The 20,275-nt window shown below is 40.3% G+C and overlaps 2 protein-coding genes and 1 long non-coding RNA gene across 4 annotated transcripts in view; all 3 read right to left on the bottom strand.

Annotated features, from left to right (window-relative positions):
* The window catches only part of LOC147309449 (serine/threonine-protein kinase pim-2-like), a 581,324-nt gene that overhangs the window by 429,828 nt on the left and 131,221 nt on the right, over positions 1 to 20,275 (bottom strand). The gene's annotated exons all lie outside the window — the stretch shown is intronic.
* LOC147309453 (uncharacterized) lies at positions 212 to 2,580 on the bottom strand. The gene is made up of 4 exons (XM_086269526.1): positions 2,437 to 2,580; positions 1,656 to 1,814; positions 1,237 to 1,332; positions 212 to 826 (listed from the first exon to the last, which is right to left on the bottom strand). The coding sequence occupies exons 1-4, from the start codon at positions 2,578 to 2,580 to the stop codon at positions 518 to 520; spliced, it is 708 nt and encodes a 235-aa protein (XP_086125652.1). The 3' UTR covers positions 212 to 517.
* LOC147309452 (uncharacterized) lies at positions 13,082 to 15,714 on the bottom strand. 2 transcript variants are annotated; one of them, XR_015125702.1, is made up of 5 exons: positions 15,680 to 15,714; positions 15,483 to 15,595; positions 13,738 to 13,832; positions 13,569 to 13,627; positions 13,082 to 13,404 (listed from the first exon to the last, which is right to left on the bottom strand). It is a non-coding gene; the product is annotated as an uncharacterized LOC147309452 (long non-coding RNA). The 2 variants fall into 2 exon arrangements; XR_015125701.1 differs by having other exon boundaries at positions 13,082 to 13,627.

The following is a 20,275-nucleotide window of genomic DNA, read 5'->3' as shown; positions in this document are numbered from 1 at the left end:
TACCCAGACATCGACATTTTACATGGGCTTACTATGATGAACTACAGAAGTCAAAAGTTATTAGAAATGTTACCATCAATGAACAGCGAACTATCAGGTAAAATACCAGTTCCATACTTCAGGTGGAGTGAAAAACACTATAACAAATCTTTTAAAATCCTACAAGACAAAATTTCACCATAGATTCTCAATAATACAGATTCATCTGACTAATATTTACATTTCAAATAATCCCTTATCCACTTCAACTTCATATTGACCGACCAGGTCAAAATGAACCATTCTGTTTTGACTGTTCCTTCTTTTCTCCCTTCTTCCTTTCCTCCCTCTTTCCTTCACTTATTCCTAATTAATTTTAACAGTTCAAACACTAAATATGCAACTCTTTGTAACAGGTGAACGATTATATAGAGGGAAAGGGGTTGAACTACTGTTTTTTTTTTTTTACATGACTCTACAATGCACTTGAACATGTTTAAGAACAAGTTAAACTCATGTCTGGCTTCCCCATTAACAGTCACAGCAAAAGCTTTGTTTTTAGAGACCTTATGCGCTGTGAGCATCGAGAGCCACCGAGTTCAAAAAAGATGCCCTGAATTGCTTCAAAGGTATAACTCATCTGCTTTGGATAATCAATGTTGAGGGCATACAGAAGGCCAAAGAGGTATGCCAAGGCAGTAGAGAGGTCTGGAATGTTATGTAGCACGATGTCCCCTTCCAACACAACAGCATGTTCTCGCACAGACGTATCGGCATCGTCATCTTGCAGGATGGTGAGGATGGCAACTGATGCACCGTTCAACACTGGTTCCAAAATGTCACTGTCCTGAAGAGAAGAAAAGTAAAATATGAATTATTGAAAGCTAAGAAAAATTAAAGACAAAATACATTTCTAAAGATCTTAACTTTAACCTCTATACCATGATGCTCATTTGACTCATGGAGGTTTTAAAAAGAAAAAGCTTATTTTCCTTTAATTAACAGCACAATATCTTTCACCAACCAACCTTGTGATGAGTTTTGTACAAAAATATTTTCTGCTGTTGAACACCCACTAACAATGCCCAGGTGCTCCTCAGCAGAAAAAAAAGCAGCGAGAGTTATGACAACTGCAATCCTCACCATAAAATTATCTGGACTGCACTGAGGAAGTGGACATTTCCATTTTGGATTAAATCATCTTTTAAAAACATCTCATAGCAATTAGTTTTGCTTGCATTACTTTTTTGTACTTACTAAGCACTTCAGGAAAACCTGTGTTGCATCCTCTCCGAGGAAAATGGGCAGGCCTCTCAGTGCTGCTGTCTTTCGGTGGGACACAATGTCAGATGTCTAAAGAGCATTCAGTGGAAAACAAGCATTTAAATTAGTATAGTAACGTGGTGTACCTACACACAATGCAAAATCAGAACTCTTATAGTAATGAAAATAAAATACAGATCAGGCCCAGCAACATGTAAAACTTAAAAAAACAAAACACCATTTTAACGATTTTACTTTCTTTTTACAAATTAAATAAAATACCGCCAAATAAAAACAAAGTAATGACTGATGACATTCATTTCCATTGATGTGTTTTGGCTGAAGCCAACATTTTTTTCTGTTATGACAAAGGTATACTCTCTTCTAAAAATGTCAGGTAAAGGAGCACTTACCTGTTCATCAAGTTTATCCAAGAGGTCTTCCATGTCCTCACCAAGAGCTCCCTTCTTAGACCGGTATAGTTTCAGCAGGCCAGGCACAAATTTGTTGAGGGATGCATTGAACGTCCCTAGGAGGTCTTTGCTTGTGATCCGATGAAATTCTTCAGATATCTAAACAAGACAATAACCAAAATATTGCCATTTATTCAGCACAGAAAATTTCTGGGTAGCTGCCTTGTACAGTCTGCACCATGTTATATGCCTGACTGTGTTATCAACCGCAAAACCTACTTCAAAAATCTCTCATGAATACACATTTTGCACAGGAATAGAAACACCCTCCACAAAAAACAGTATCAATATGCAAATACATATTATGTTCTACGTTGCACCAAAATCTGTGACGAATCAGATTATGTGACCTGCCTTAGTATTCTTTCCCTAAAAATTTCAGTCTATAGAAGTCCTATTTCCAGCACTAAAATAAAAAAAACATACATGCTAAGTCAAAAATTATGTGATTGACTTTCTGTTTCACAGGAAGAACAATTTTGATTTAGCATGGGGACTCTTTTCTTGTACTGGCAGAAATGTTCAGGGTAAGAATATTATGACAGGTCAAATAATCTAATGGGTCACAGATTTCAATGTGGACTGGTTGCACAAGGTATAATAAAGTTGGCCAATGCATTACACCAGCAAATACTGTACTACTTCAATAATAGTCCATCTAGTATAAGTCATGCCCAATTTGAATAATAATTAAATTATAAATAAATTTGGACACTCTTACCTCCTCAGAGGAAAACAGCCCAGGCCATCTCTCCTGGACCTCAGATACCATAGGTTGACACTCCACAACCTCTCTCCGCCTGAGAGAAAATGTCAGCGCCATCTTCTGCTGTATGACTTTCAAGTTCTTTTGTTTCTTCTTCATTTCACTGACCAGAGCAACTCTTTCCTCTTCAAGAGTAGAATCATCATGGTGCTGTGGATAATCTGGGACATGATTGACCTCTCCACGTTTGGGCTTTTTAAGGGTGAAAGGACTGCTGGCTTCATCTTCTCCTTTCCTTTTCCTGTTTACATTTACTTCATTGCAGCCTGCCCGACGAAGCTTTGATCTGTAGTTTCCAAGTTTGTGCTTGATACTTGCTTTCCATCCCTCGTAGCCTGTGATGCTACCTGGCTCCTTCAGGCATGGATATTTGAGAACCAGTGCAGAAGTCACTGACTCAACCTCATCTTTCTCAGGGTAGGCTTTAATTTCAAACACTGCCTCTGCAATTTTATCCAAAATCTCCATCTTCATGTCTCTTGTTACTGCAAGGCCCTTCTTAAATTTTTCATATGTCACATTAGCCTTACACAATTTCAGTTCAACATCATGTGAAAACTTGGGAATAGAAAATGGAGAGGGCCACTCTGACACATGTCTTAAGTTCATTTGGATAGTATCGGTCCAGCTAGGCCTGAAATCATCAGAGTGCACACTTATTGTGTCCTGGGAAGAGACTGAAGCAGAGGACACTGAAGCAATGGATTGGTTAAGTGTAGATGAATCACAGTTCCACATTATATGCAGGACTGCACGCTCAGCTGGTAATTCAGATATTGCTGTAAGATTGCATATTGCATTTCCGAAATCTGGATCCTCAAACTGTAGTGAGAAGTCACCTGCAAGTTCAAGTCTTTCTTTAAGTATATCAATCAATTGTCCCACAGATGCTGGTACTTCAGGAAGCTGGACTCGCCGGGCTTCTCTGGAGGAAAGAACTACCCGAAGTAACAAAGTCTGAAAAGAGGAGAAAAAAAAGTTGGCAGAAAATCAATAGCCAAACACAATTAGAAGACAGTTGACACCTATACCATACAGCTGCCTTTTTCCAGATGAATCTGCTGACTACATTTGATTTGCAAATGATTTAGTCTACAAATGTAAAAAACACACACACAAATTTTTTTTAAATAAAGCTCAAGTCTATATCCAAGTTTTCATTTTCTTCAGCCACTGTACTCAACTGGCCTACACTTGGGAAAACCTTCAATTCATTCAGCACAAAACTAATGCTTAATGAGGAGAAAACAAAGGAGAGAGAGATAATTTGGTGAGGATAGCAGAGTGATAGAAGAAAGAAGTGTGTGGAGAAGAAAAGAAAAAGCAAGGGGAAATGAGTTTTGAAGTAGAGGACAATAGAGAAAAAGGGTGGGTGAGAGGGGAGATCAGAATAGGAGACAGGGTGGAGGGGAGAGAACATACCATTATAAAGTTGCTTTAATAGAGAAGGTACGTCCTTGGGGTCACCATCAGCTTTCCACCAACTGTGTATGCTGTTAGAGGGTGATAATCCGTCAGCACATCTGGATCCAGCACAAGAAGGTCTGCACAGGTGTGTTCAACAAGCTCATAGGACCTGAAATGTTCAATGTACCAGGAACTCAGTCTTTTACAAATGAATGTCACCTCCTCTGCATTGACAAGAATGGTCACAATCTTGTGGAATTCTGGGAGGCCACTGCATTGCCCAGCAGATAAAATCATGCCCGCCACATACTGTGTCCCAAAAAGATGAACGGTTTTAGACAGAGACACACTGTCTAGATGAGGGTACTTCTTTTGTATTTCACACTTGATTGATGGATCCAATTCTGAAACCCTGACCACTTTCACATTGTCAACATAGAGCTTTGGTTTTAAAAGGTTCCCACTATCCAGATGGTATGCCATCATTTGCTGGTGTTTCAAGGAAAGAGTTAGCAGCACATTTTTCCAGTTGTGAGTGTCATGGACCACCTTTTTAAAGAAGCTATGTTTTGCTTCAAATCTCATCGTCCACAATTCCACTAACGGCCCATAGCAGCGTATAAGATGTGGGTAGTGGTCAATGAAGTGGTGTTTTGGCCTTAGTCTGAAGTCCGGAAAGGTACTGGTAAGCAACAAGCGATGATCCAGTAGTTTGCAAGATAAATAACACAATGCTTCCTCAGTGAGTCTGTTTGAGACAACAATGTCAACAATTTCCTTGAGGTCCATTAAAATCTCCCAAGCTGGCTCCTGTTCTGGTATCTTACATCCAATTATAAAAGGAAGTAAGCGCAGCAGTGTCCAATTTTCATGTCCATTACCAAAAACTGTTCCTTTCTCAAAGCTTGTTTTTGGAATTTTTTGAGGCTTGTTTACTTTGTCCGAATATTTGTAGGGAAATGATTTTATGAAGTTGTTTAATGTATCAAATGTAATGAACCCTTTTGAGATCAGCTTTTTTAAACATAAGGACAACTCCAAAGGAATGACGCCTTCAAAAAGGTCATGCAAAATATCTGGAGGAAATCCGGTTATTGGGTGAAAGAATAGTAAATGTTTGCTCAGTACACATTCCCTTTTTACCCCATTAACACTTTGGAGGTTGTCAGTTTGCCTAAGCTCTTCCAGAAATGAATTGTGTTGATCAACACCCCTCAATTGGAAGTCATTAACTTCAGTCGTTGCAATTTTGTCCCGACTTATCAAACAAAAGCGACAGAACTTGTCAACAGTAAAACTTTCATAAAAGCCTGCCAGACCATGTGCACCAAGGTTATCTGCGCTCACACAATATACAGTGCCCTTAATAAACTGGCTTACAACTTCCACAAAATTTCCCTCTTCTTCTAGACACCTTATATCTTTAATCAGTGGCTCAAAAAACTTTTCATAACCATATTGTTTGACATCCACACTTTTACCTAAGAGAGCAAGCTGAATTGAACAAAGATTAGATCGAAATCTGGGTGGTAAATTAAGAACTACCCAATATACTGCAGTAATCTTGTGACGTTTTCTAGAGGTGCCCAGTGGGTTACAAACTTCAAAATCATCAATATACAACCCCAAACTGATACATAAGTTTTGTTGTCCCAGTAACTTATTGCCCTTGTAGTACTTGCCGTCTTGAAATGACTTAAAGTGTCCAGATAAAGCTTCTTGATTAAATACAATTTGGTCCAAAAAATCTGCCCGTCCCAGTAAAGTCTCAAGTATCTTAGTGACAGATATATAAACAAAAGAGTTTTTATGAGCTGTGTTGTACAGATACTCTGTGGGTTCTACAACAGAAAACTGCTCTTTGAAATATATATTCCTTCTGTGATCTGTAGATAGGGAACCTTTCTCCGATGTTGTTAAAAGCAGTGGATTAGTTTGAACTAGGGCATTAGAAATGTCTTGCAAAACACAATCATTTACTTCTATTTCATGCTTTGAAAGGATCTCTTTTACACTGGTGAGAGTATGAATGTTAGAGAAAGAGAGCAGGTTATGGAAATCCTCTACAATCTTTTGTGTTGCAGCTCGAGAAACATGCAACACTGTTTGCATACACAGAAAGAGAGATGCCAGTTTGTGTTCAAGTGTCTCACTATCCACATCCTTTACAATCTTGTCAAGCTCATCTGGTCTCACAAAATTATAAGCTGATGTTCCTGCTTCACAATCAGATTGCTCACTTTCAATTATCTCATCTTCAGAAACAGTTCTTGCAATTGTTCGAAAATCCTCAAGTGTACAATTTTTATGGTTTCGACTTCTGTGAGAACTGAAGGTTGGGCAAATGTTTGTTTTAAAATTACACCTTAAAAAGGGACATTGTACGGTTTCTCGGTTCTTTAAATGATGTCCAAGATGGTTCCAAAAGGTTTTCTCACTGCAAATCTCCTTAAAGTCACACAATTCACACTGAAATGTGGAATTTTTGTGGATTTTTACTATTGAGTGTGACCTTGAGAGGTGTGATCGTAATGCTCCAGGTGTTTTAAATACACATACACAGTCTGTGTGAATGCATGGCCAATGTGCACCTTGTCCGTGATGAAGGCGGAAATGTTTCAAAAGAGTCTCTTGACTGGAGCTTGTGAATTTGTAAAATCGGCACTGCATGAAATCCACCCCTGAAACACAAGAGACATAGTCAATTTTGCCAAAAGCACTTTTGCAATGGGATAAAACATCCATATCTAACACACAGAAGGAATCCATAGATGCAGGAGCTGAATACATCAACAAGCCAAAACCAGAGACATCATGAAAAAAATATGTAAGGAATCATATTAACTTACATATGACCACTTGTCTACTATATCAAGTATATGATTGATAACATACATGACATGTAACATAAATGCAAGCTTGAATTCAAACATTTTTTTTGTTACTATGATAAAAAAATGCAATAACTATAGAAAAAAATAATACTATCTGTAACACAATATACATCAGCAACACACAATCATTCCTTAAATATTGTCTCCTTCCCCATTATGTAAAAAGCTCTGAAAATGTAGCAATCTTATAATACAGAGCATGAAGTACAACTTTAATTTGCGTGTGACATTAACTTACAGTACATTAGGCAATCTTACACCAGCTGACAAACTGTCAAGTCAGCTTTAAACATTACTTTAAAGTAACAGTGCTGCACCGGATAAAGGGTGACTATTGAAAAAGTGAAAAAACAATATTAGACAATATGCAAGTTACTTATATCACTGTCATATAATTGGCGCACATATCCTACACCGACCCATGAAAGCGTCTCCATGACAACGCGTGCTTGGCCCAGTTTGTTGTCAATGTTAACATAACGTTTTCATGCAAAGATAACATTGAAACTGGTTACAAAACGGGTAATAAGCTAATAAGTTTTACCATGGCAGAAGTGCTGTAAAAAGCCAGCGTGAGATACCGTCATTTAGTGATGTCTGTCTAAATATCAGAGTGTTTAACATTAAACATTACTTTTTGCGCTGGCCACTACTCTGAGCTAAAGCCTTCAGAGGCTGCTTGTAGCCCGATTACGACACAGCGGCGCGACGAAGGCTGCCCAAATTCATAGTGGACTCCTCTAAATTTGTCCGAGAAATACGTCCTCCTTACAATAAGCATCTCTTAAAATGTTTGCAATATTGAAACATTTCAATATAATGTAGAAAAAAAACGAGAGAAAAAAAGTTACGGATCGGACTCCCCGATCCTTATTGCGCATGTGCAAATTCTACCTGTGGAATTAGTTTTAATATTACTCTTTCTGGGTCACAAAATAAACTTTTAAGATATTTTCAGGCGTTAATGTAGCTATGTAAATTGCTAATATCTCAGTTTCAGTTTATTAAGACAACATATACTTGCAAGAGTGCGCCGACGCTTTCGGAGACGTCTGTTACCCACCAGCTCGATAGCTAGCCAAGGGGGGGGGGTGTCAATTAAGTCACTTAGATAACTTAAAAATGCTTTTTCAGTGTTTTATTAGTTCCATTCTCCCGGGTCCTCAGGAGGATGCAGCCTAGGCGCTTGTAGAAAATCTTAATAACACATGTAGTTAGCTTACCTGCTAGGGTAAATGGTCGGCAGCTCCAGCACCTGTCCAAAAGAATTATACACTCCAACTGCAGAAGTGAAAATCCTCAATGGTCGAAAAATTGCAATTTGCATCCAAATCCAGCCACGATGGTTCAAATTTTCTTAGGAGGTTTTTAGTCTAGAACACATGGTAAACCACTATCACACAGCTCAGGTCTGCTCAGGCTCAGTTGAAAGTCCGTTTGGTTTAGTTCAAACTTGTTCAGACCACATGTGCCAGTCATCTACGGGGTTTCCCACTGGTTCCCAACTTGACTCAGAAACTCTGCTCAAAAGTTGATAATCTTTGTTATGCTGTCTAGAAAATCTTAGTTAGGACAACAATGAAAGAAATTTGTTGGGTAGACAAGCTTTTTTAGGTTGTAAATAGAAAGTTTTATTTCTAAGTCAGTTTAATTTAAAAACTTTAGTGAAATCAACAATTGCTAGTTATCGTTTTTACAGTGCATGTGTAAAAAGAAAATGTACAAGCTGTGATAACCGTTTCAAATCAAATCACTTTTATTGTCACATCACATGTGCAGGTACATTGGTACAGCACATGTGAGTGAAATTCTTGTGTGCGAGCTTCACTATGGAAGAAATATAGTATCATCAGAATTCAAGTATTTTTAGACATTGAATTTATGACACTGAATTTTTATCCTCCAAATTTCCCTGCAAAAATTCACCTGCAAAAATTCACCTGCAAAAAATTCACCTGCAAAAATTCACCTGAAAAAATTCACCTGCAAAAAATTCACCTGAAAAAATTCACCTGAAAAAAATTCACCTGCAAAAATTCACCTGAAAAAAATTCACCTGCAAAAATTCAACTGCAAAAGTGATGAACTTTAATGACCCAAGCCAGAGCAATCAGCACCAGATCGAGTCAAGTGGCTCTCAGCCAATTAAATTATGCTGTTTGATCACATGACACCGTTAGCCAGCAGTGTGTCTCCTAAAAGAGAGCTGTTTAAAGGTGAGTGATTAAGTTTTTCTCCTAAATAGAGATCATTACAGAACGCCTAGTCCTACTTAAAATCCCATTTATTATTATTATTTTTTTATCATCTACTCGAACTAAGGAAAACGTTTGACTAACTCAAAGACAATTTCCACGCCTCCCCTGCCTGACTGCAGAGGCAGTTTTGAATTTAGGAGCGCCAAGATGGCAGCGGCAAACCCTGGCGGCTCTCCGGTGAGTATATATATTTTTTTTATCTTCAAGTTTGTCTTTTGAAACCTTAATTTTATTTAAATCCGTTGCTCACGTATAAAGTACACAGACGGGGTCTTTGCTCAACTCGTCTGAGGCGTGTCTCACTAAGCGCTACATGCTAGCATCCTGCTAACCGAGCTACCCTTTACATGCTGTGCTTTAGAAAATAGGATACTTGTTAAAAAAATACTCCGCAGATATTGATAGATAGACGAACACTGCAAATATAATGTTGGAAAAGAGAACGGCCTTTGGTGAAGGGGTAAAATACACCATGAATAGAGCCATAGAGTGAATGGCTGCCATGGTTGCAGAACAGCCTGATTTAATGACAAGAATGGGGAAGAGTGAGGTGAAGTGAACCACAGCCACAAAACACGGTCAGACAAGGCGGCAAAAGGGCAGTGATCTGTCCGTCAGTATGAAGTTGGTGTGTGCTTTGGTGAACAAAAACTCCAGACTGGTAGCAGGAAGATGGGAGACTCGTGTTTCACTGGAATAGTGGTGAATTAAAACATCCTTTGTTGGGGACATTTCGGTGTAAATGCATCCATACAGGCAAGACAGAGGCAGACCAGACAGTGAAGAAAACAAGGCAAACATTAGAAATATAAAAACGGAAATATAGGATGAGTCGGGGATGAGTTCCTGCCCCAAGTGGAGGAGTTCAAGTATCTCGGGGTCTTGTTCGCGAGTAATGGGAGAAGGGGGCCGGAGATCGACAGACGGATTGGGGCTGCAGCTGCAGTAATGCGGACGCTGCACCGGTCCGTCGTGGTGAAGAGGGAGCTGAGTGTAAAAGCGAAGCTCTCAATTTACCGGTCGATCTACGTCCCTACCCTCACCTATGGCCACGAGCTGTGGGTAGTGACCGAAAGAACGAGATCGCGGATACAAGCGGCAGAAATGAGCTTCCTCCGAAGGGTGGCTGGCCTCTCCCTTAGAGATAGGGTGAGAAGGTCGGCCATCCGGGAGGGGCTCAGAGTAGAGCAGCTGCTGCTCCACATCGAAAGGAGCCAGCTGAGGTGGTTCGGGCATCTGACAAGGATGCCCCCTGGGCGCCTCCTGGGTGAGGTGTTCCAGGCATGTCCCACCGGGAGGAGGCCCCGGGGAAGACCCAGGACACGCTGGAGAGATTATATCTCTCGGCTGGCCTGGGAACGCCTTGGTATTACCCCGGATAAGCTGGGGGAGAGGGAGGTCTGGGCCTCTTTGCTTAGGCTGCTGCCCCCGCGACCCGGCCTCGGATAAAGCGGATGAAGATGGATGGATGGAAATATAGGATTAATATAACATTAGGGATGGGTATCGAAAACCGGTTCTTGTTGAGAACCGGTTCCCACTGTTTCAATTCCTTGGAATCGTTTGCCACTTTTATAAACGATTCCCTTATCGATTCCAGTCGCCCCGAATGACGTCATCACGTTGAGTAGCGTCTTTTACCCAGTAGGAAACACGGCGCCTGAGCGGCACAAACGCTCAAAAGTTTGGTTACACTTTATGAGAAAGGATGACAACAGGGCAACGTGCAATACTTGCAAAGTAGAGATTTCATCAAAGGGAGGAAACACTACGAACATGCAAAAGCATTTGCTCAAAAAACACGCGATTGCGTTCAACGAATGTCGTGTTTTTGATCCGCTCCGGACTAGCGAAGCTCAACCCAGCAGCAGCGGTAGCGTTTCCACGTCCTCTCCCGTTAATACTGCAGGTAACTAATCAATTAGCATTGATTTACCTTATTACAAAACCTGCTATTACTGTGCGTTGCATTTAGATAACCATGATGAGAGAGACAGAGTCTGGCTGGCTCAGATGCTGGCAGTTCTCTCTGCAGTCTACCGGTAGCGTCTCCTTTCAGGCCAGGATAGACGAATGTCACCGAGCAGTGTCTAAGTTTGTGGTCAAAGGCTTGCACCCATTTGCCACAGCAGATGCCCCCGATTTCACTTTGGTAAGTGCATGTGTTTAATTGTAGGCAGGGACATTACTGGATATTCTTGTGTAATTGCTACAGAATAATTTATGTTAAACTTTGTTATTGCTACAGGAGAATATTTATTTTATTATTTTACATATACATTTTTTTTCCTGGGGACCCTGTGACACCCCATTGAAGAGCCGTAGGCTGTGGATCTCTTAAGATCTCACTGTTGGGTTTGTAAGGCCATGTTACTCCTAAATTTCTATCTTGTTCAAAGAGAAGATATAAAACACAGTTCTAAGCTAATCGACTTTAGTGTTCTCCTTTTTTAAAAAAACGAATCGATAAGAGAATCGATAAGGAATCGAATCGTTAAACAGAATCGAAAATGGAATCGGAATCGTTAAAATCTTATCAATACCCATCCCTATATAACATACAATTAGGGAAAATGTAAGGAACACAATGTAAATGATATTGTAAAGTCATTAAAACAGCATACTCTGATTAAAAGAAACACATAATTGGGTAGGATAATAATAATAATAATAACAATAATAATAATAAAAAAAAACATGTACAAGATGGGTATGTATACTTGTAGCCAGAATTTAACAACTATAAAGTTGTAGCATGTCAGTACCTTACCCCATCCATTATATCCACACTTTCAGAAAAGGATATGGTCAATATCTTTACAAATACTATCTAAACTTAAACTGGATATTCCCTCTGCTTCTTCTGCTTCTCGTATACACCCTCAGGGTTTGTGATCAGCCAGCGGCTGATATGATCATTAATCCTGTAAAATAATATTCTTTCTGTTTATGAATCTGTTTGCATGGATTTCTTAATCTGTTTCCACTGTTAGCAGAAGTTGTGCATGCAGTTTTGGTGTGCTGCTCTCCAAGACTACAAGCTGCGTTAAAGTTGGAAGTAACTGGCCGATGTTCCACTGTTGAAGATCAGCTGTGCCCATTTGTTGCACATTGTGGGTATGGAGAAGTTGAGGCTCTTGCAGGCTACCCACAATTTCCCCAAACTGAGCGATTATACATCTTGCTTCCATATTTGTATCTTGTGTCACTAAAAATGCATTTTATTTTAATTTTATACATTGATTAATGACCTGCAGAATCTCCTTATCATAATTGTCACTTTATGCTTTCTCCATCTTGAAAGTGATTACATCCTTTAGGTTCATTTTCTGCAGGCAGGTTTCTGACAGAACAGGCAGATTTAGAATATAACATGCAGCGTTCTATAGATGGACACATAAAGAAATGAAAAATTACATGTGCTAACTTTCTAAACACTGTTACATTAATGATTAAGTAGATAAAACATTTATGTCAGCCTTGGCTCATAGTTCATTTAAAGACAAGAACTTTGTGTGTGTGTTTCAGGTCCTGCACTCTCAAAGACTGAACGAACCAGCATTGCAGCCATGGGTCATTGTGAGCATCACAGGGAAGGTTGAAGCCGCCCACTCCAGCTGTAAGGCCGGAGTCACGGAGACCTGCACCCACGTCACTGCTCTTCTGTTTAATGTAGAAGCAACAGTGTTGATCTGTGGCACAAGGACTGTTACAGGTGAACCTGCATACTGGGTTTTGCTGGGTAATGTGACCAAGATACAGTCAGAGGTTGGCCATAAGATAGACTTCTCCTCTTCAGCTGCCCAAAAAAGGCTCTTGATCAAAACATAAACAGACCATCTGTAGTGACAGGTAAAAGGAGCCGTCCTCAAAAAAGAAATCCCACCTGCTACTGTGGAGGAGTTGTCACTGCTATAATGCCATCATGTTTTATCTAGGGGTCTAGATTTATGCCTATAGTGCACTGCCATGTAAATAATTTGCATTTACTGAATGAGTATCACTGTTCAAAAATTGAATAAAGAAACAAACTAATTTTTGCCTTTTTTTTATTAAAACCACTTTATAGAACATCACATCAGTTACAATGTAGAATCCATGTCACTGGAGAATTTTGATTCAATAAACAGTAAAAAGGTGAGCTGTGAAGACCAAGGACAAGTGCAGTTCACAGGTTTTCTATCCAAGGAATCCCAGAAGATTGCATGGTGTCATTGCCCAGCAGTTGTTCGCAGGACATATGGACTCAACCTCAACAATCCCTCACACTGAGCAGCATGAAGTGACAGTGCAGAGGAAAAACTCCCCTTTAACAAGAAGAAACCTCCAGCAGAACCAGAACCCGGTTCAGTACCAGCAGCCATCTGGGTTTGGAGGAGAGAGACAGAGACACAGAACTACCAAAAGTATTTTTTTTATGTGATTGACTGTTGTTGTAATTCAAGCCCTGAGTGTAGAGCAGGTAAGATATAAAGTTGCATCCTAAATTCCATGCTCATGCAGAGTGTTTAGTTTATGACTTTTTCACCTGGTCATTGAACAGATGGTCTTTTAGGGTTGACCAAGCTGGTACCTTGACTCTGTTCTCTGCAAGATGTTGCAAAAAACAAAATCATATGGAGACAATATTGGACACAAAAAATATATAACAATTTAGTTAAATGTAGCATTAACTCATAAGTCTTGCTAAAGTAAACCTTGTATTCTGATTCATCACAGCAGCAGTTCAGTTGGATGATGTCAGCAACTGCAGCAAGTGTCTTGCTGACTGAATAATTTCATCTTGCATAATCTGAAACAAACACATAAAGACAGAAACAATTTATAAATTAACGTTCGATAAAATCTAAGAATTAATCATTTATTAGATACCAATATGAATATGTCTACCATAAAACTTGTGTGGAGCGAAGTTACATTCAATCAAGATGGTCTGGCATGCTACAACTTTATAGTATTCTGGCTACAAGTATACATACCCATCTTGTACATGTTTTTTAACATTATTATTGTTATTATCCTACCCAATTATGTGTTTCTTTTAATCAGAGTATGCTGTTTTAATGACTTTACAATATCATTTACATTGTGTTCCTTACATTTTCCCTAATTGTATGTTATATTAATCCTATATTTCCATCCATCCATCTTCATCCGCTTTATCCGAGGCCGGGTCGCGGGGGCAGCAGCCTAAGCAAAGAGGCCCAGACCTCCCTCTCCCCAGCCACCTCCTCCAGCTTATCCGGGGTAATACCAAGGCGTTCCCAGGCCAGCCGAGAGATATAATCTCTCCAGCGTGTCCTGGGTCTTCCCCGGGGCCTCCTCCCGGTGGGACATGCCTGGAACACCTCACCCAGGAGGCGCCCAGGGGGCATCCTTGTCAGATGCCCGAACCACCTCAGCTGGCTCCTTTCGATGTGGAGCAGCAGCTGCTCTACTCTGAGCCCCTCCTGGATGGCCGAACTTCTCACCCTATCTCTAAGGGAGAGGCCAGCCACCCTTCGGAGGAAGCTCATTTCTGCCGCTTGTATCCGCGATCTCGTTCTTTCGGTCACTACCCACAGCTCGTGGCCATAGGTGAGGGTAGGGACGTAGATCGACCGGTAAATTGAGAGCTTCGCTTTTACACTCAGCTCCCTCTTCACCACGACGGACCGGTGCAGCGTCCGCATTACTGCAGCTGCAGCCCCAATCCGTCTGTCGATCTCCGGCCCCCTTCTCCCATTACTCGCGAACAAGACCCCGAGATACTTGAACTCCTCCACTTGGGGCAGGAACTCATCCCCGACTCATCCTATATTTCCGTTTTTATATTTCTAATGTTTGCCTTGTTTTCTTCACTGTCTGGTCTGCCTCTGTCTTGCCTGTATGGATGCATTTACACCGAAATGTCCCCAACAAAGGATGTTTTAATTCACCACTATTCCAGTGAAACACGAGTCTCCCATCTTCCTGCTACCAGTCTGGAGTTTTTGTTCACCAAAGCACACACCAACTTCATACTGACGGACAGATCACTGCCCTTTTGCCGCCTTGTCTGACCGTGTTTTGTGGCTGTGGTTCACTTCACCTCACTCTTCCCCATTCTTGTCATTAAATCAGGCTGTTCTGCAACCATGGCAGCCATTCACTCTATGGCTCTATTCATGGTGTATTTTACCCCTTCACCAAAGGCCGTTCTCTTTTCCAACATTATATTTGCAGTGTTCGTCTATCTATCAATATCTGCGGAGTATTTTTTTAACGAGTATCCTATTTTCTAAAGCACAGCATGTAAAGGGTAGCTCGGTTAGCAGGATGCTAGCATGTAGCGCTTAGTGAGACACGCCTCAGACGAGTTGAGCAAAGACCCCGTCTGTGTACTTTATACGTGAGCAACGGATTTAAATAAAATTAAGGTTTCAAAAGACAAACTTGAAGATAAAAAAATATATATACTCACCGGAGAGCCGCCAGGGTTTGCCGCTGCCATCTTGGCGCTCCTAAATTCAAAACTGCCTCTGCAGTCAGGCAGGGGAGGCGTGGAAATTGTCTTTGAGTTAGTCAAACGTTTTCCTTAGTTCGAGTAGATGATAAAAAAAAAATAATAATAAATGGGATTTAATGATCTCTATTTAGGAGAAAAACTTAATCACTCACCTTTAAACAGCTCTCTTTTAGGAGACACACTGCTGGCTTAACGGTGTCATGTGATCAAACAGCGTAATTTAATTGGCTGAGAGCCACTCGACTCGATCTGGTGCTGATTGCTCTGGCTTGGGTCATTAAAGTTCATCACTTTTGCAGTTGAATTTTTGCAGGTGAATTTTTGCAGGTGAATTTTTTTCAGGTGAATTTTTGCAGGTGAATTTTTTTGCAGGGAAATTTGGAGGATAAAAATTCAGTGTCATAAATTCAATGTCTAAAAATACTTGAATTCTGATGATACTATATTTCTTCCATACTTCACAAGCAACAGAGTTGTGCAAAATACAATAATGTAAACAAGCAAAATACAAGAATGGCTACATCTGAAACTAATAAATATATGTACAATATATCAGAATCAGAATCAGAATGGGGTTTATTGCCAAATGTTGAGCAGGTTTACAACATTAGGAAATTGCTGCGGTGCTTCAGTGCAAACATAGTGTCATAAATAGCACTTAAATAGACATGGAAAAAAATAAAAGTAGGGATAAGAATTAAAAGTGCTACGTGGAAAGATATGTGCATGAGATATACATGAGATATATACATATTATACTACATATAATAGTATATATATGTTTCTGATAAAATGAAGAGTAGACTGATGTATTAAATATTCCTGTATTGGGTGAGAAAATCAGACCATGTCATAACTGCTGTAAGTCACACAGAATAGACATCAGAGCCTTAAACAGGCTGACGTCTGCTAAATGGGTCAAACTGGGCAGAAAGTCTACAAACACATAACATCCTTATAGAATATGATGTAACACTATAGATCAACTTAGCTCAGAATATATAAAGCATATAAACAATCACAGCAATATGATGCAACAAACACAGCAGTGCTACTGATCCAAAATACTCAAAGCTTCATAGAACTGAAACAAACATTTATTTTTAGTTCCATTCTGCTGCTGATACAGACTTTAGGTTTCTGAACATTAAACTTGTTGCTGCCTTTCATAGTGCGTAACTTGAAGGCCCTGAGTACTTTCTCCCACACTGGAAACACTGGAATGATAAAATTATTTGAACATTACCTAATAAGACTGATTCAGGACAGACAATTAGTTATTTTAAACTTTTCTAGCAGTCCTTCACAAACAGGGAACAGTCTGTCTATTCTCTCCATCTGTCAGCTGCTGCTGGCTCTTCCTCCTCCTCTTCCTCACACACTGCTGAGTTTGTCCTGGTGGATCATCAGGGCTGCAAAGCCTCACAGATGATGTGCAGCAGTGGGTCCCTCAGCCTGTCCTCACTCTGGACACTTGCAGGTGTCACACATAGAAATCAAATGTGTGATAAGCTGCAGGATTCAAACACAAGTGTGACTTATAAATACATGTTCATACTTTTATTCCACAATCAGAGAGAAAGAAACAGAGAGAGAGTGCAGGACAGACAGACAGGTGACAGTCTCAGGTGTACACACTGCTACAAAACAGCACCAGAGAAGGAGGATTTAGTGTTTGTGTCATTACGAGTGCTAAACAAGAAGAGTTCCCAGATGGTACAGTGGACACATGTGTGACTCCTGTGATTAAAGCATCTTTCTTTCAGCTTAAGGAGTGAACCGTCAGCTGACTGACATGACTGACTTTAATTACGCATAAAATCATCACATTCTCTGTAAGATTAAAGTCAGCTATTGAACGGCGAATATTTTGAAGTAAAGGCTTTAAAACCAAGTTAGTACAAACGTCGCTAATGTCACATAACTTTCCCGACATGTTGCCAACAGTAATGTTTTAATGTTCTTCATTATAAAAACATTTGCGCATAAATAAGTGACATAATATTCAGTACTTACTTCTGGAAGTTTACTCTTCGTCCGCTCCGCTTCCGCCGTTTTTTTTCGGCAAAATTATCCAAACCACCGCCGCGCTATGAAGTCTGGGATATGTTGGGCCATGAAGGCTACACAGACCCATCCTTAAAATTCAGGGAAATTAAGGACGCATTTGAGGGCCGCATTTCGAGCAGCCTTTGAATTGGGACAGTCTTTGTCGTGTCGCTGTGACATAATCGGCCTTAAAATGCGGCCTTTAAGGCTGCAGACCCCAAATCCGGTCATTGGTACTTCCTGGCTTGTGTAGTTACTAGGTAACAAAAGCTCAACACTGCCCCTAGCGTCCTGGAGCACTTCCGTTGTGTTTTGGATTTTGCATGTGTTTTGGAGTTTGCACGTGTTTTGGAGTTTGCACGTGTTTTGTATTTTGCACGTGTTTTGTATTTTGTACGTGTTTTGTATTTTGCACGTGTTTTGGAGTTTGCATGTGTTTTGGATTTTGTACGTGTTTTGAGTTTGCACGTGTTTTGGATTTTGTAAGTGCTTTGGAGTTTGCACGTGTTTTGTATTTTGTACGTGTTTTGGATTTTGCATGTTTTTTGTATTTTGTACGTGTTTTGTCTTTTGCATGTGTTTTTTATTTTGTAAGTGTTTTGGAGCTTGCATGTGTTTTGTATTTTGTACGTGTTTTGGAGTTTGCACGTGTTTTGTATTTTGTACGTGTTTTGTCTTTTGCATGTGTTTTTTATTTTGTAAGTGCTTTGGAGTTTGCATGTGTTTTGTATTTTGTACGTGTTTTGGATTTTGCACGTGTTTTGGATTTTGTAAGTGTTTTGGAGTTTGTACGTGCTTTGTCTCTAGGGGCCACCGTAGGGGCTCGGCTCTGATGATGCTCTACAACATCTCCTCCTGACGCACCCGCTGCGTCAACACGCACCGCGACAGCGACCACCGCACCGGAAGAGCTGCCGAGACCTTCACAATTAAAGCCCGCACCTGATAACATGCCCAGTGAGGTTCGAACAGGTTTTATTAGAAAAAATAGAATATTACAGTCCACTGCAGCACTGACCGAGTCTGAGGCAGGCACACCGGGGCTGGCTGTCAAATTACCTGGTACTGCCACAGCAGAGGGCGCTGTGGAGCTCTGTTATCATACATTTGGCTTGGCAGTGGTCAGTAGTTAGAGGCACTATGTTGTAATTTCGGTGAGTCAGACTGAATTTTCATGTTGTTTTTGTTCACACAAAACTAGCCATTGATTAAAATGAAACAGTGGTTCACCTGCTGGCTAAAGTCACGTGGTAGGCAGGATTCTGCAGATTGTACCGATAGGGATGGTGTGTGCTGAGCCAATCCAGCGGTGCACACCTCACACGACTGAGTCGAATGGCTGTGTAAGTGGTGAAGAAAATATAACCTGATCAAACATTATTCAGCTTTAGATATTGTTCAGCTTTAAAGTTACTGTGCAACTGTGTAATAAAAATGTGCTCACGACTTTGGCCTTGAGAGCGATAAGAAGCGATCGCCTCATCCTGCAGGTGCAAGATATCTGCAAGCGAAGAGACTAGAACACCCAAGGCCGATTTCCTTTTATGGAGTTGTTTTTTCTGCTAATGCAGCACTTTCCTCACAACCCCCTCCTGTAAGTTTTAGAGAATATATACCCATCCTCACAGCAAATATTAGGAATCTCTTGATGTGAGCTGTGTTGAGAGGTTGTCTCTGTCTCAATAAAAGTTCACTGATTCCCCATCTGCAGCAGGTGTCCGGTTGTCTTCATTCTCCGCCAGCCTGGTTAAGTCAATTCCTCCTTAACATCTAAAAGAACCTATTTAATGAAGGAAGACGGGTTCACTTTGTGTTTAATATTATTCTATTGCTGTTGTTGTTTTTTTTGTATCCTTCAATTGGCGTCACGGAACAGGATCCGCTCCAGGTCAACTGGAACGGATGGGAGGACTTCGGCCGTGGTCTGAGTGAACGGAGTTTGGACAAAAGCTGTGTGCACACAAAAACAAGGTAAGCAGACCTTTTATTTCTGCTATATTGAACATTATAAAAATACTTAGTGTCCAAACTCCTAGTAATTCATAACCAAAATTGTCTGGCTTACTTAAGGCTTGTTGAGAATCAGACAAGTGAATAAGAAATAAGTGAATAAGAGATAAGTGAATAAGAAATAAGTGAATAAGTGAATAAAGATAAGAGTGAACTGAGGTCTGACCACGGTTGCAGCCGACGGGTTGCTCTCCGGTGTCGGATACATACCTCAGTGCAGGTCTGGGACCTTGAAAGGGTTTATTAGTAACGCCTTTCTAAACAAATTAAAAGGTTAAAGGCCTTGAGAATATTTTTTAGTAATATTCTCTAAACTACAGAAGGGTTAGGAAGGCCCAGAGGACTTTATTAGAAAAGATCCTCTAAAACTTAAAAAGGAGAAGTACTGGTTGGAGTCCAAAGGAGGGGTCCCTTTGATCAATAGGAGAAAACGGATCTCTTCTTAAAACCCTGATGATTTTAGTGTTTTAAATGTTTTGATGTTCTGTTTGATATTGGACACACATAAATACACGCTGAATGCTTGCTGTGAAACACTGGGCAGGACAGTTTGGTTCTCCGTTGTTCACAGATTACACAATTAAAGGAACTAGGTTCCTCTTTTGGTTAAAATAATACACCACACATAGAATTTTTTACACATTTATTACATACATAAGGAGGGTAATGAGTGACTGCAGGTAATGTAT

The sequence above is a fragment of the Aulonocara sp. 'chitande type north' Nkhata Bay genome, linkage group LG17 (assembly GCF_057382095.1).
Source record: "Aulonocara sp. 'chitande type north' Nkhata Bay isolate Kocher_YH1m ecotype deep benthic linkage group LG17, A_spYH_male_GT1.1, whole genome shotgun sequence".
In the NCBI taxonomy this organism is placed as follows: Eukaryota; Metazoa; Chordata; class Actinopteri; order Cichliformes; family Cichlidae; genus Aulonocara; species Aulonocara sp. 'chitande type north' Nkhata Bay.
The sequence above is the reverse complement of the archived record's forward strand: the minus strand, read 5'-3'. Positions and strand labels throughout refer to the sequence as shown.

Bases quoted from the DNA above. Each gene is read 5' to 3' on its own strand.
- LOC147309453 (XM_086269526.1), bottom strand. From the start codon at position 2,580: ATGAAGAAGAAACAAAAGAACTTGAAAGTCATACAGCAGAAGATGGCG. The intron at 1,333-1,655 runs GTAAGTGCTCCT...AATGCTCTTTAG, and splicing joins TGGATAAACTTGATGAACAG to ACATCTGACATTGTGTCCCA. The intron at 827-1,236 runs GTAAGTACAAAA...TCTTCTCTTCAG, and splicing joins AGGTTTTCCTGAAGTGCTTA to GACAGTGACATTTTGGAACC.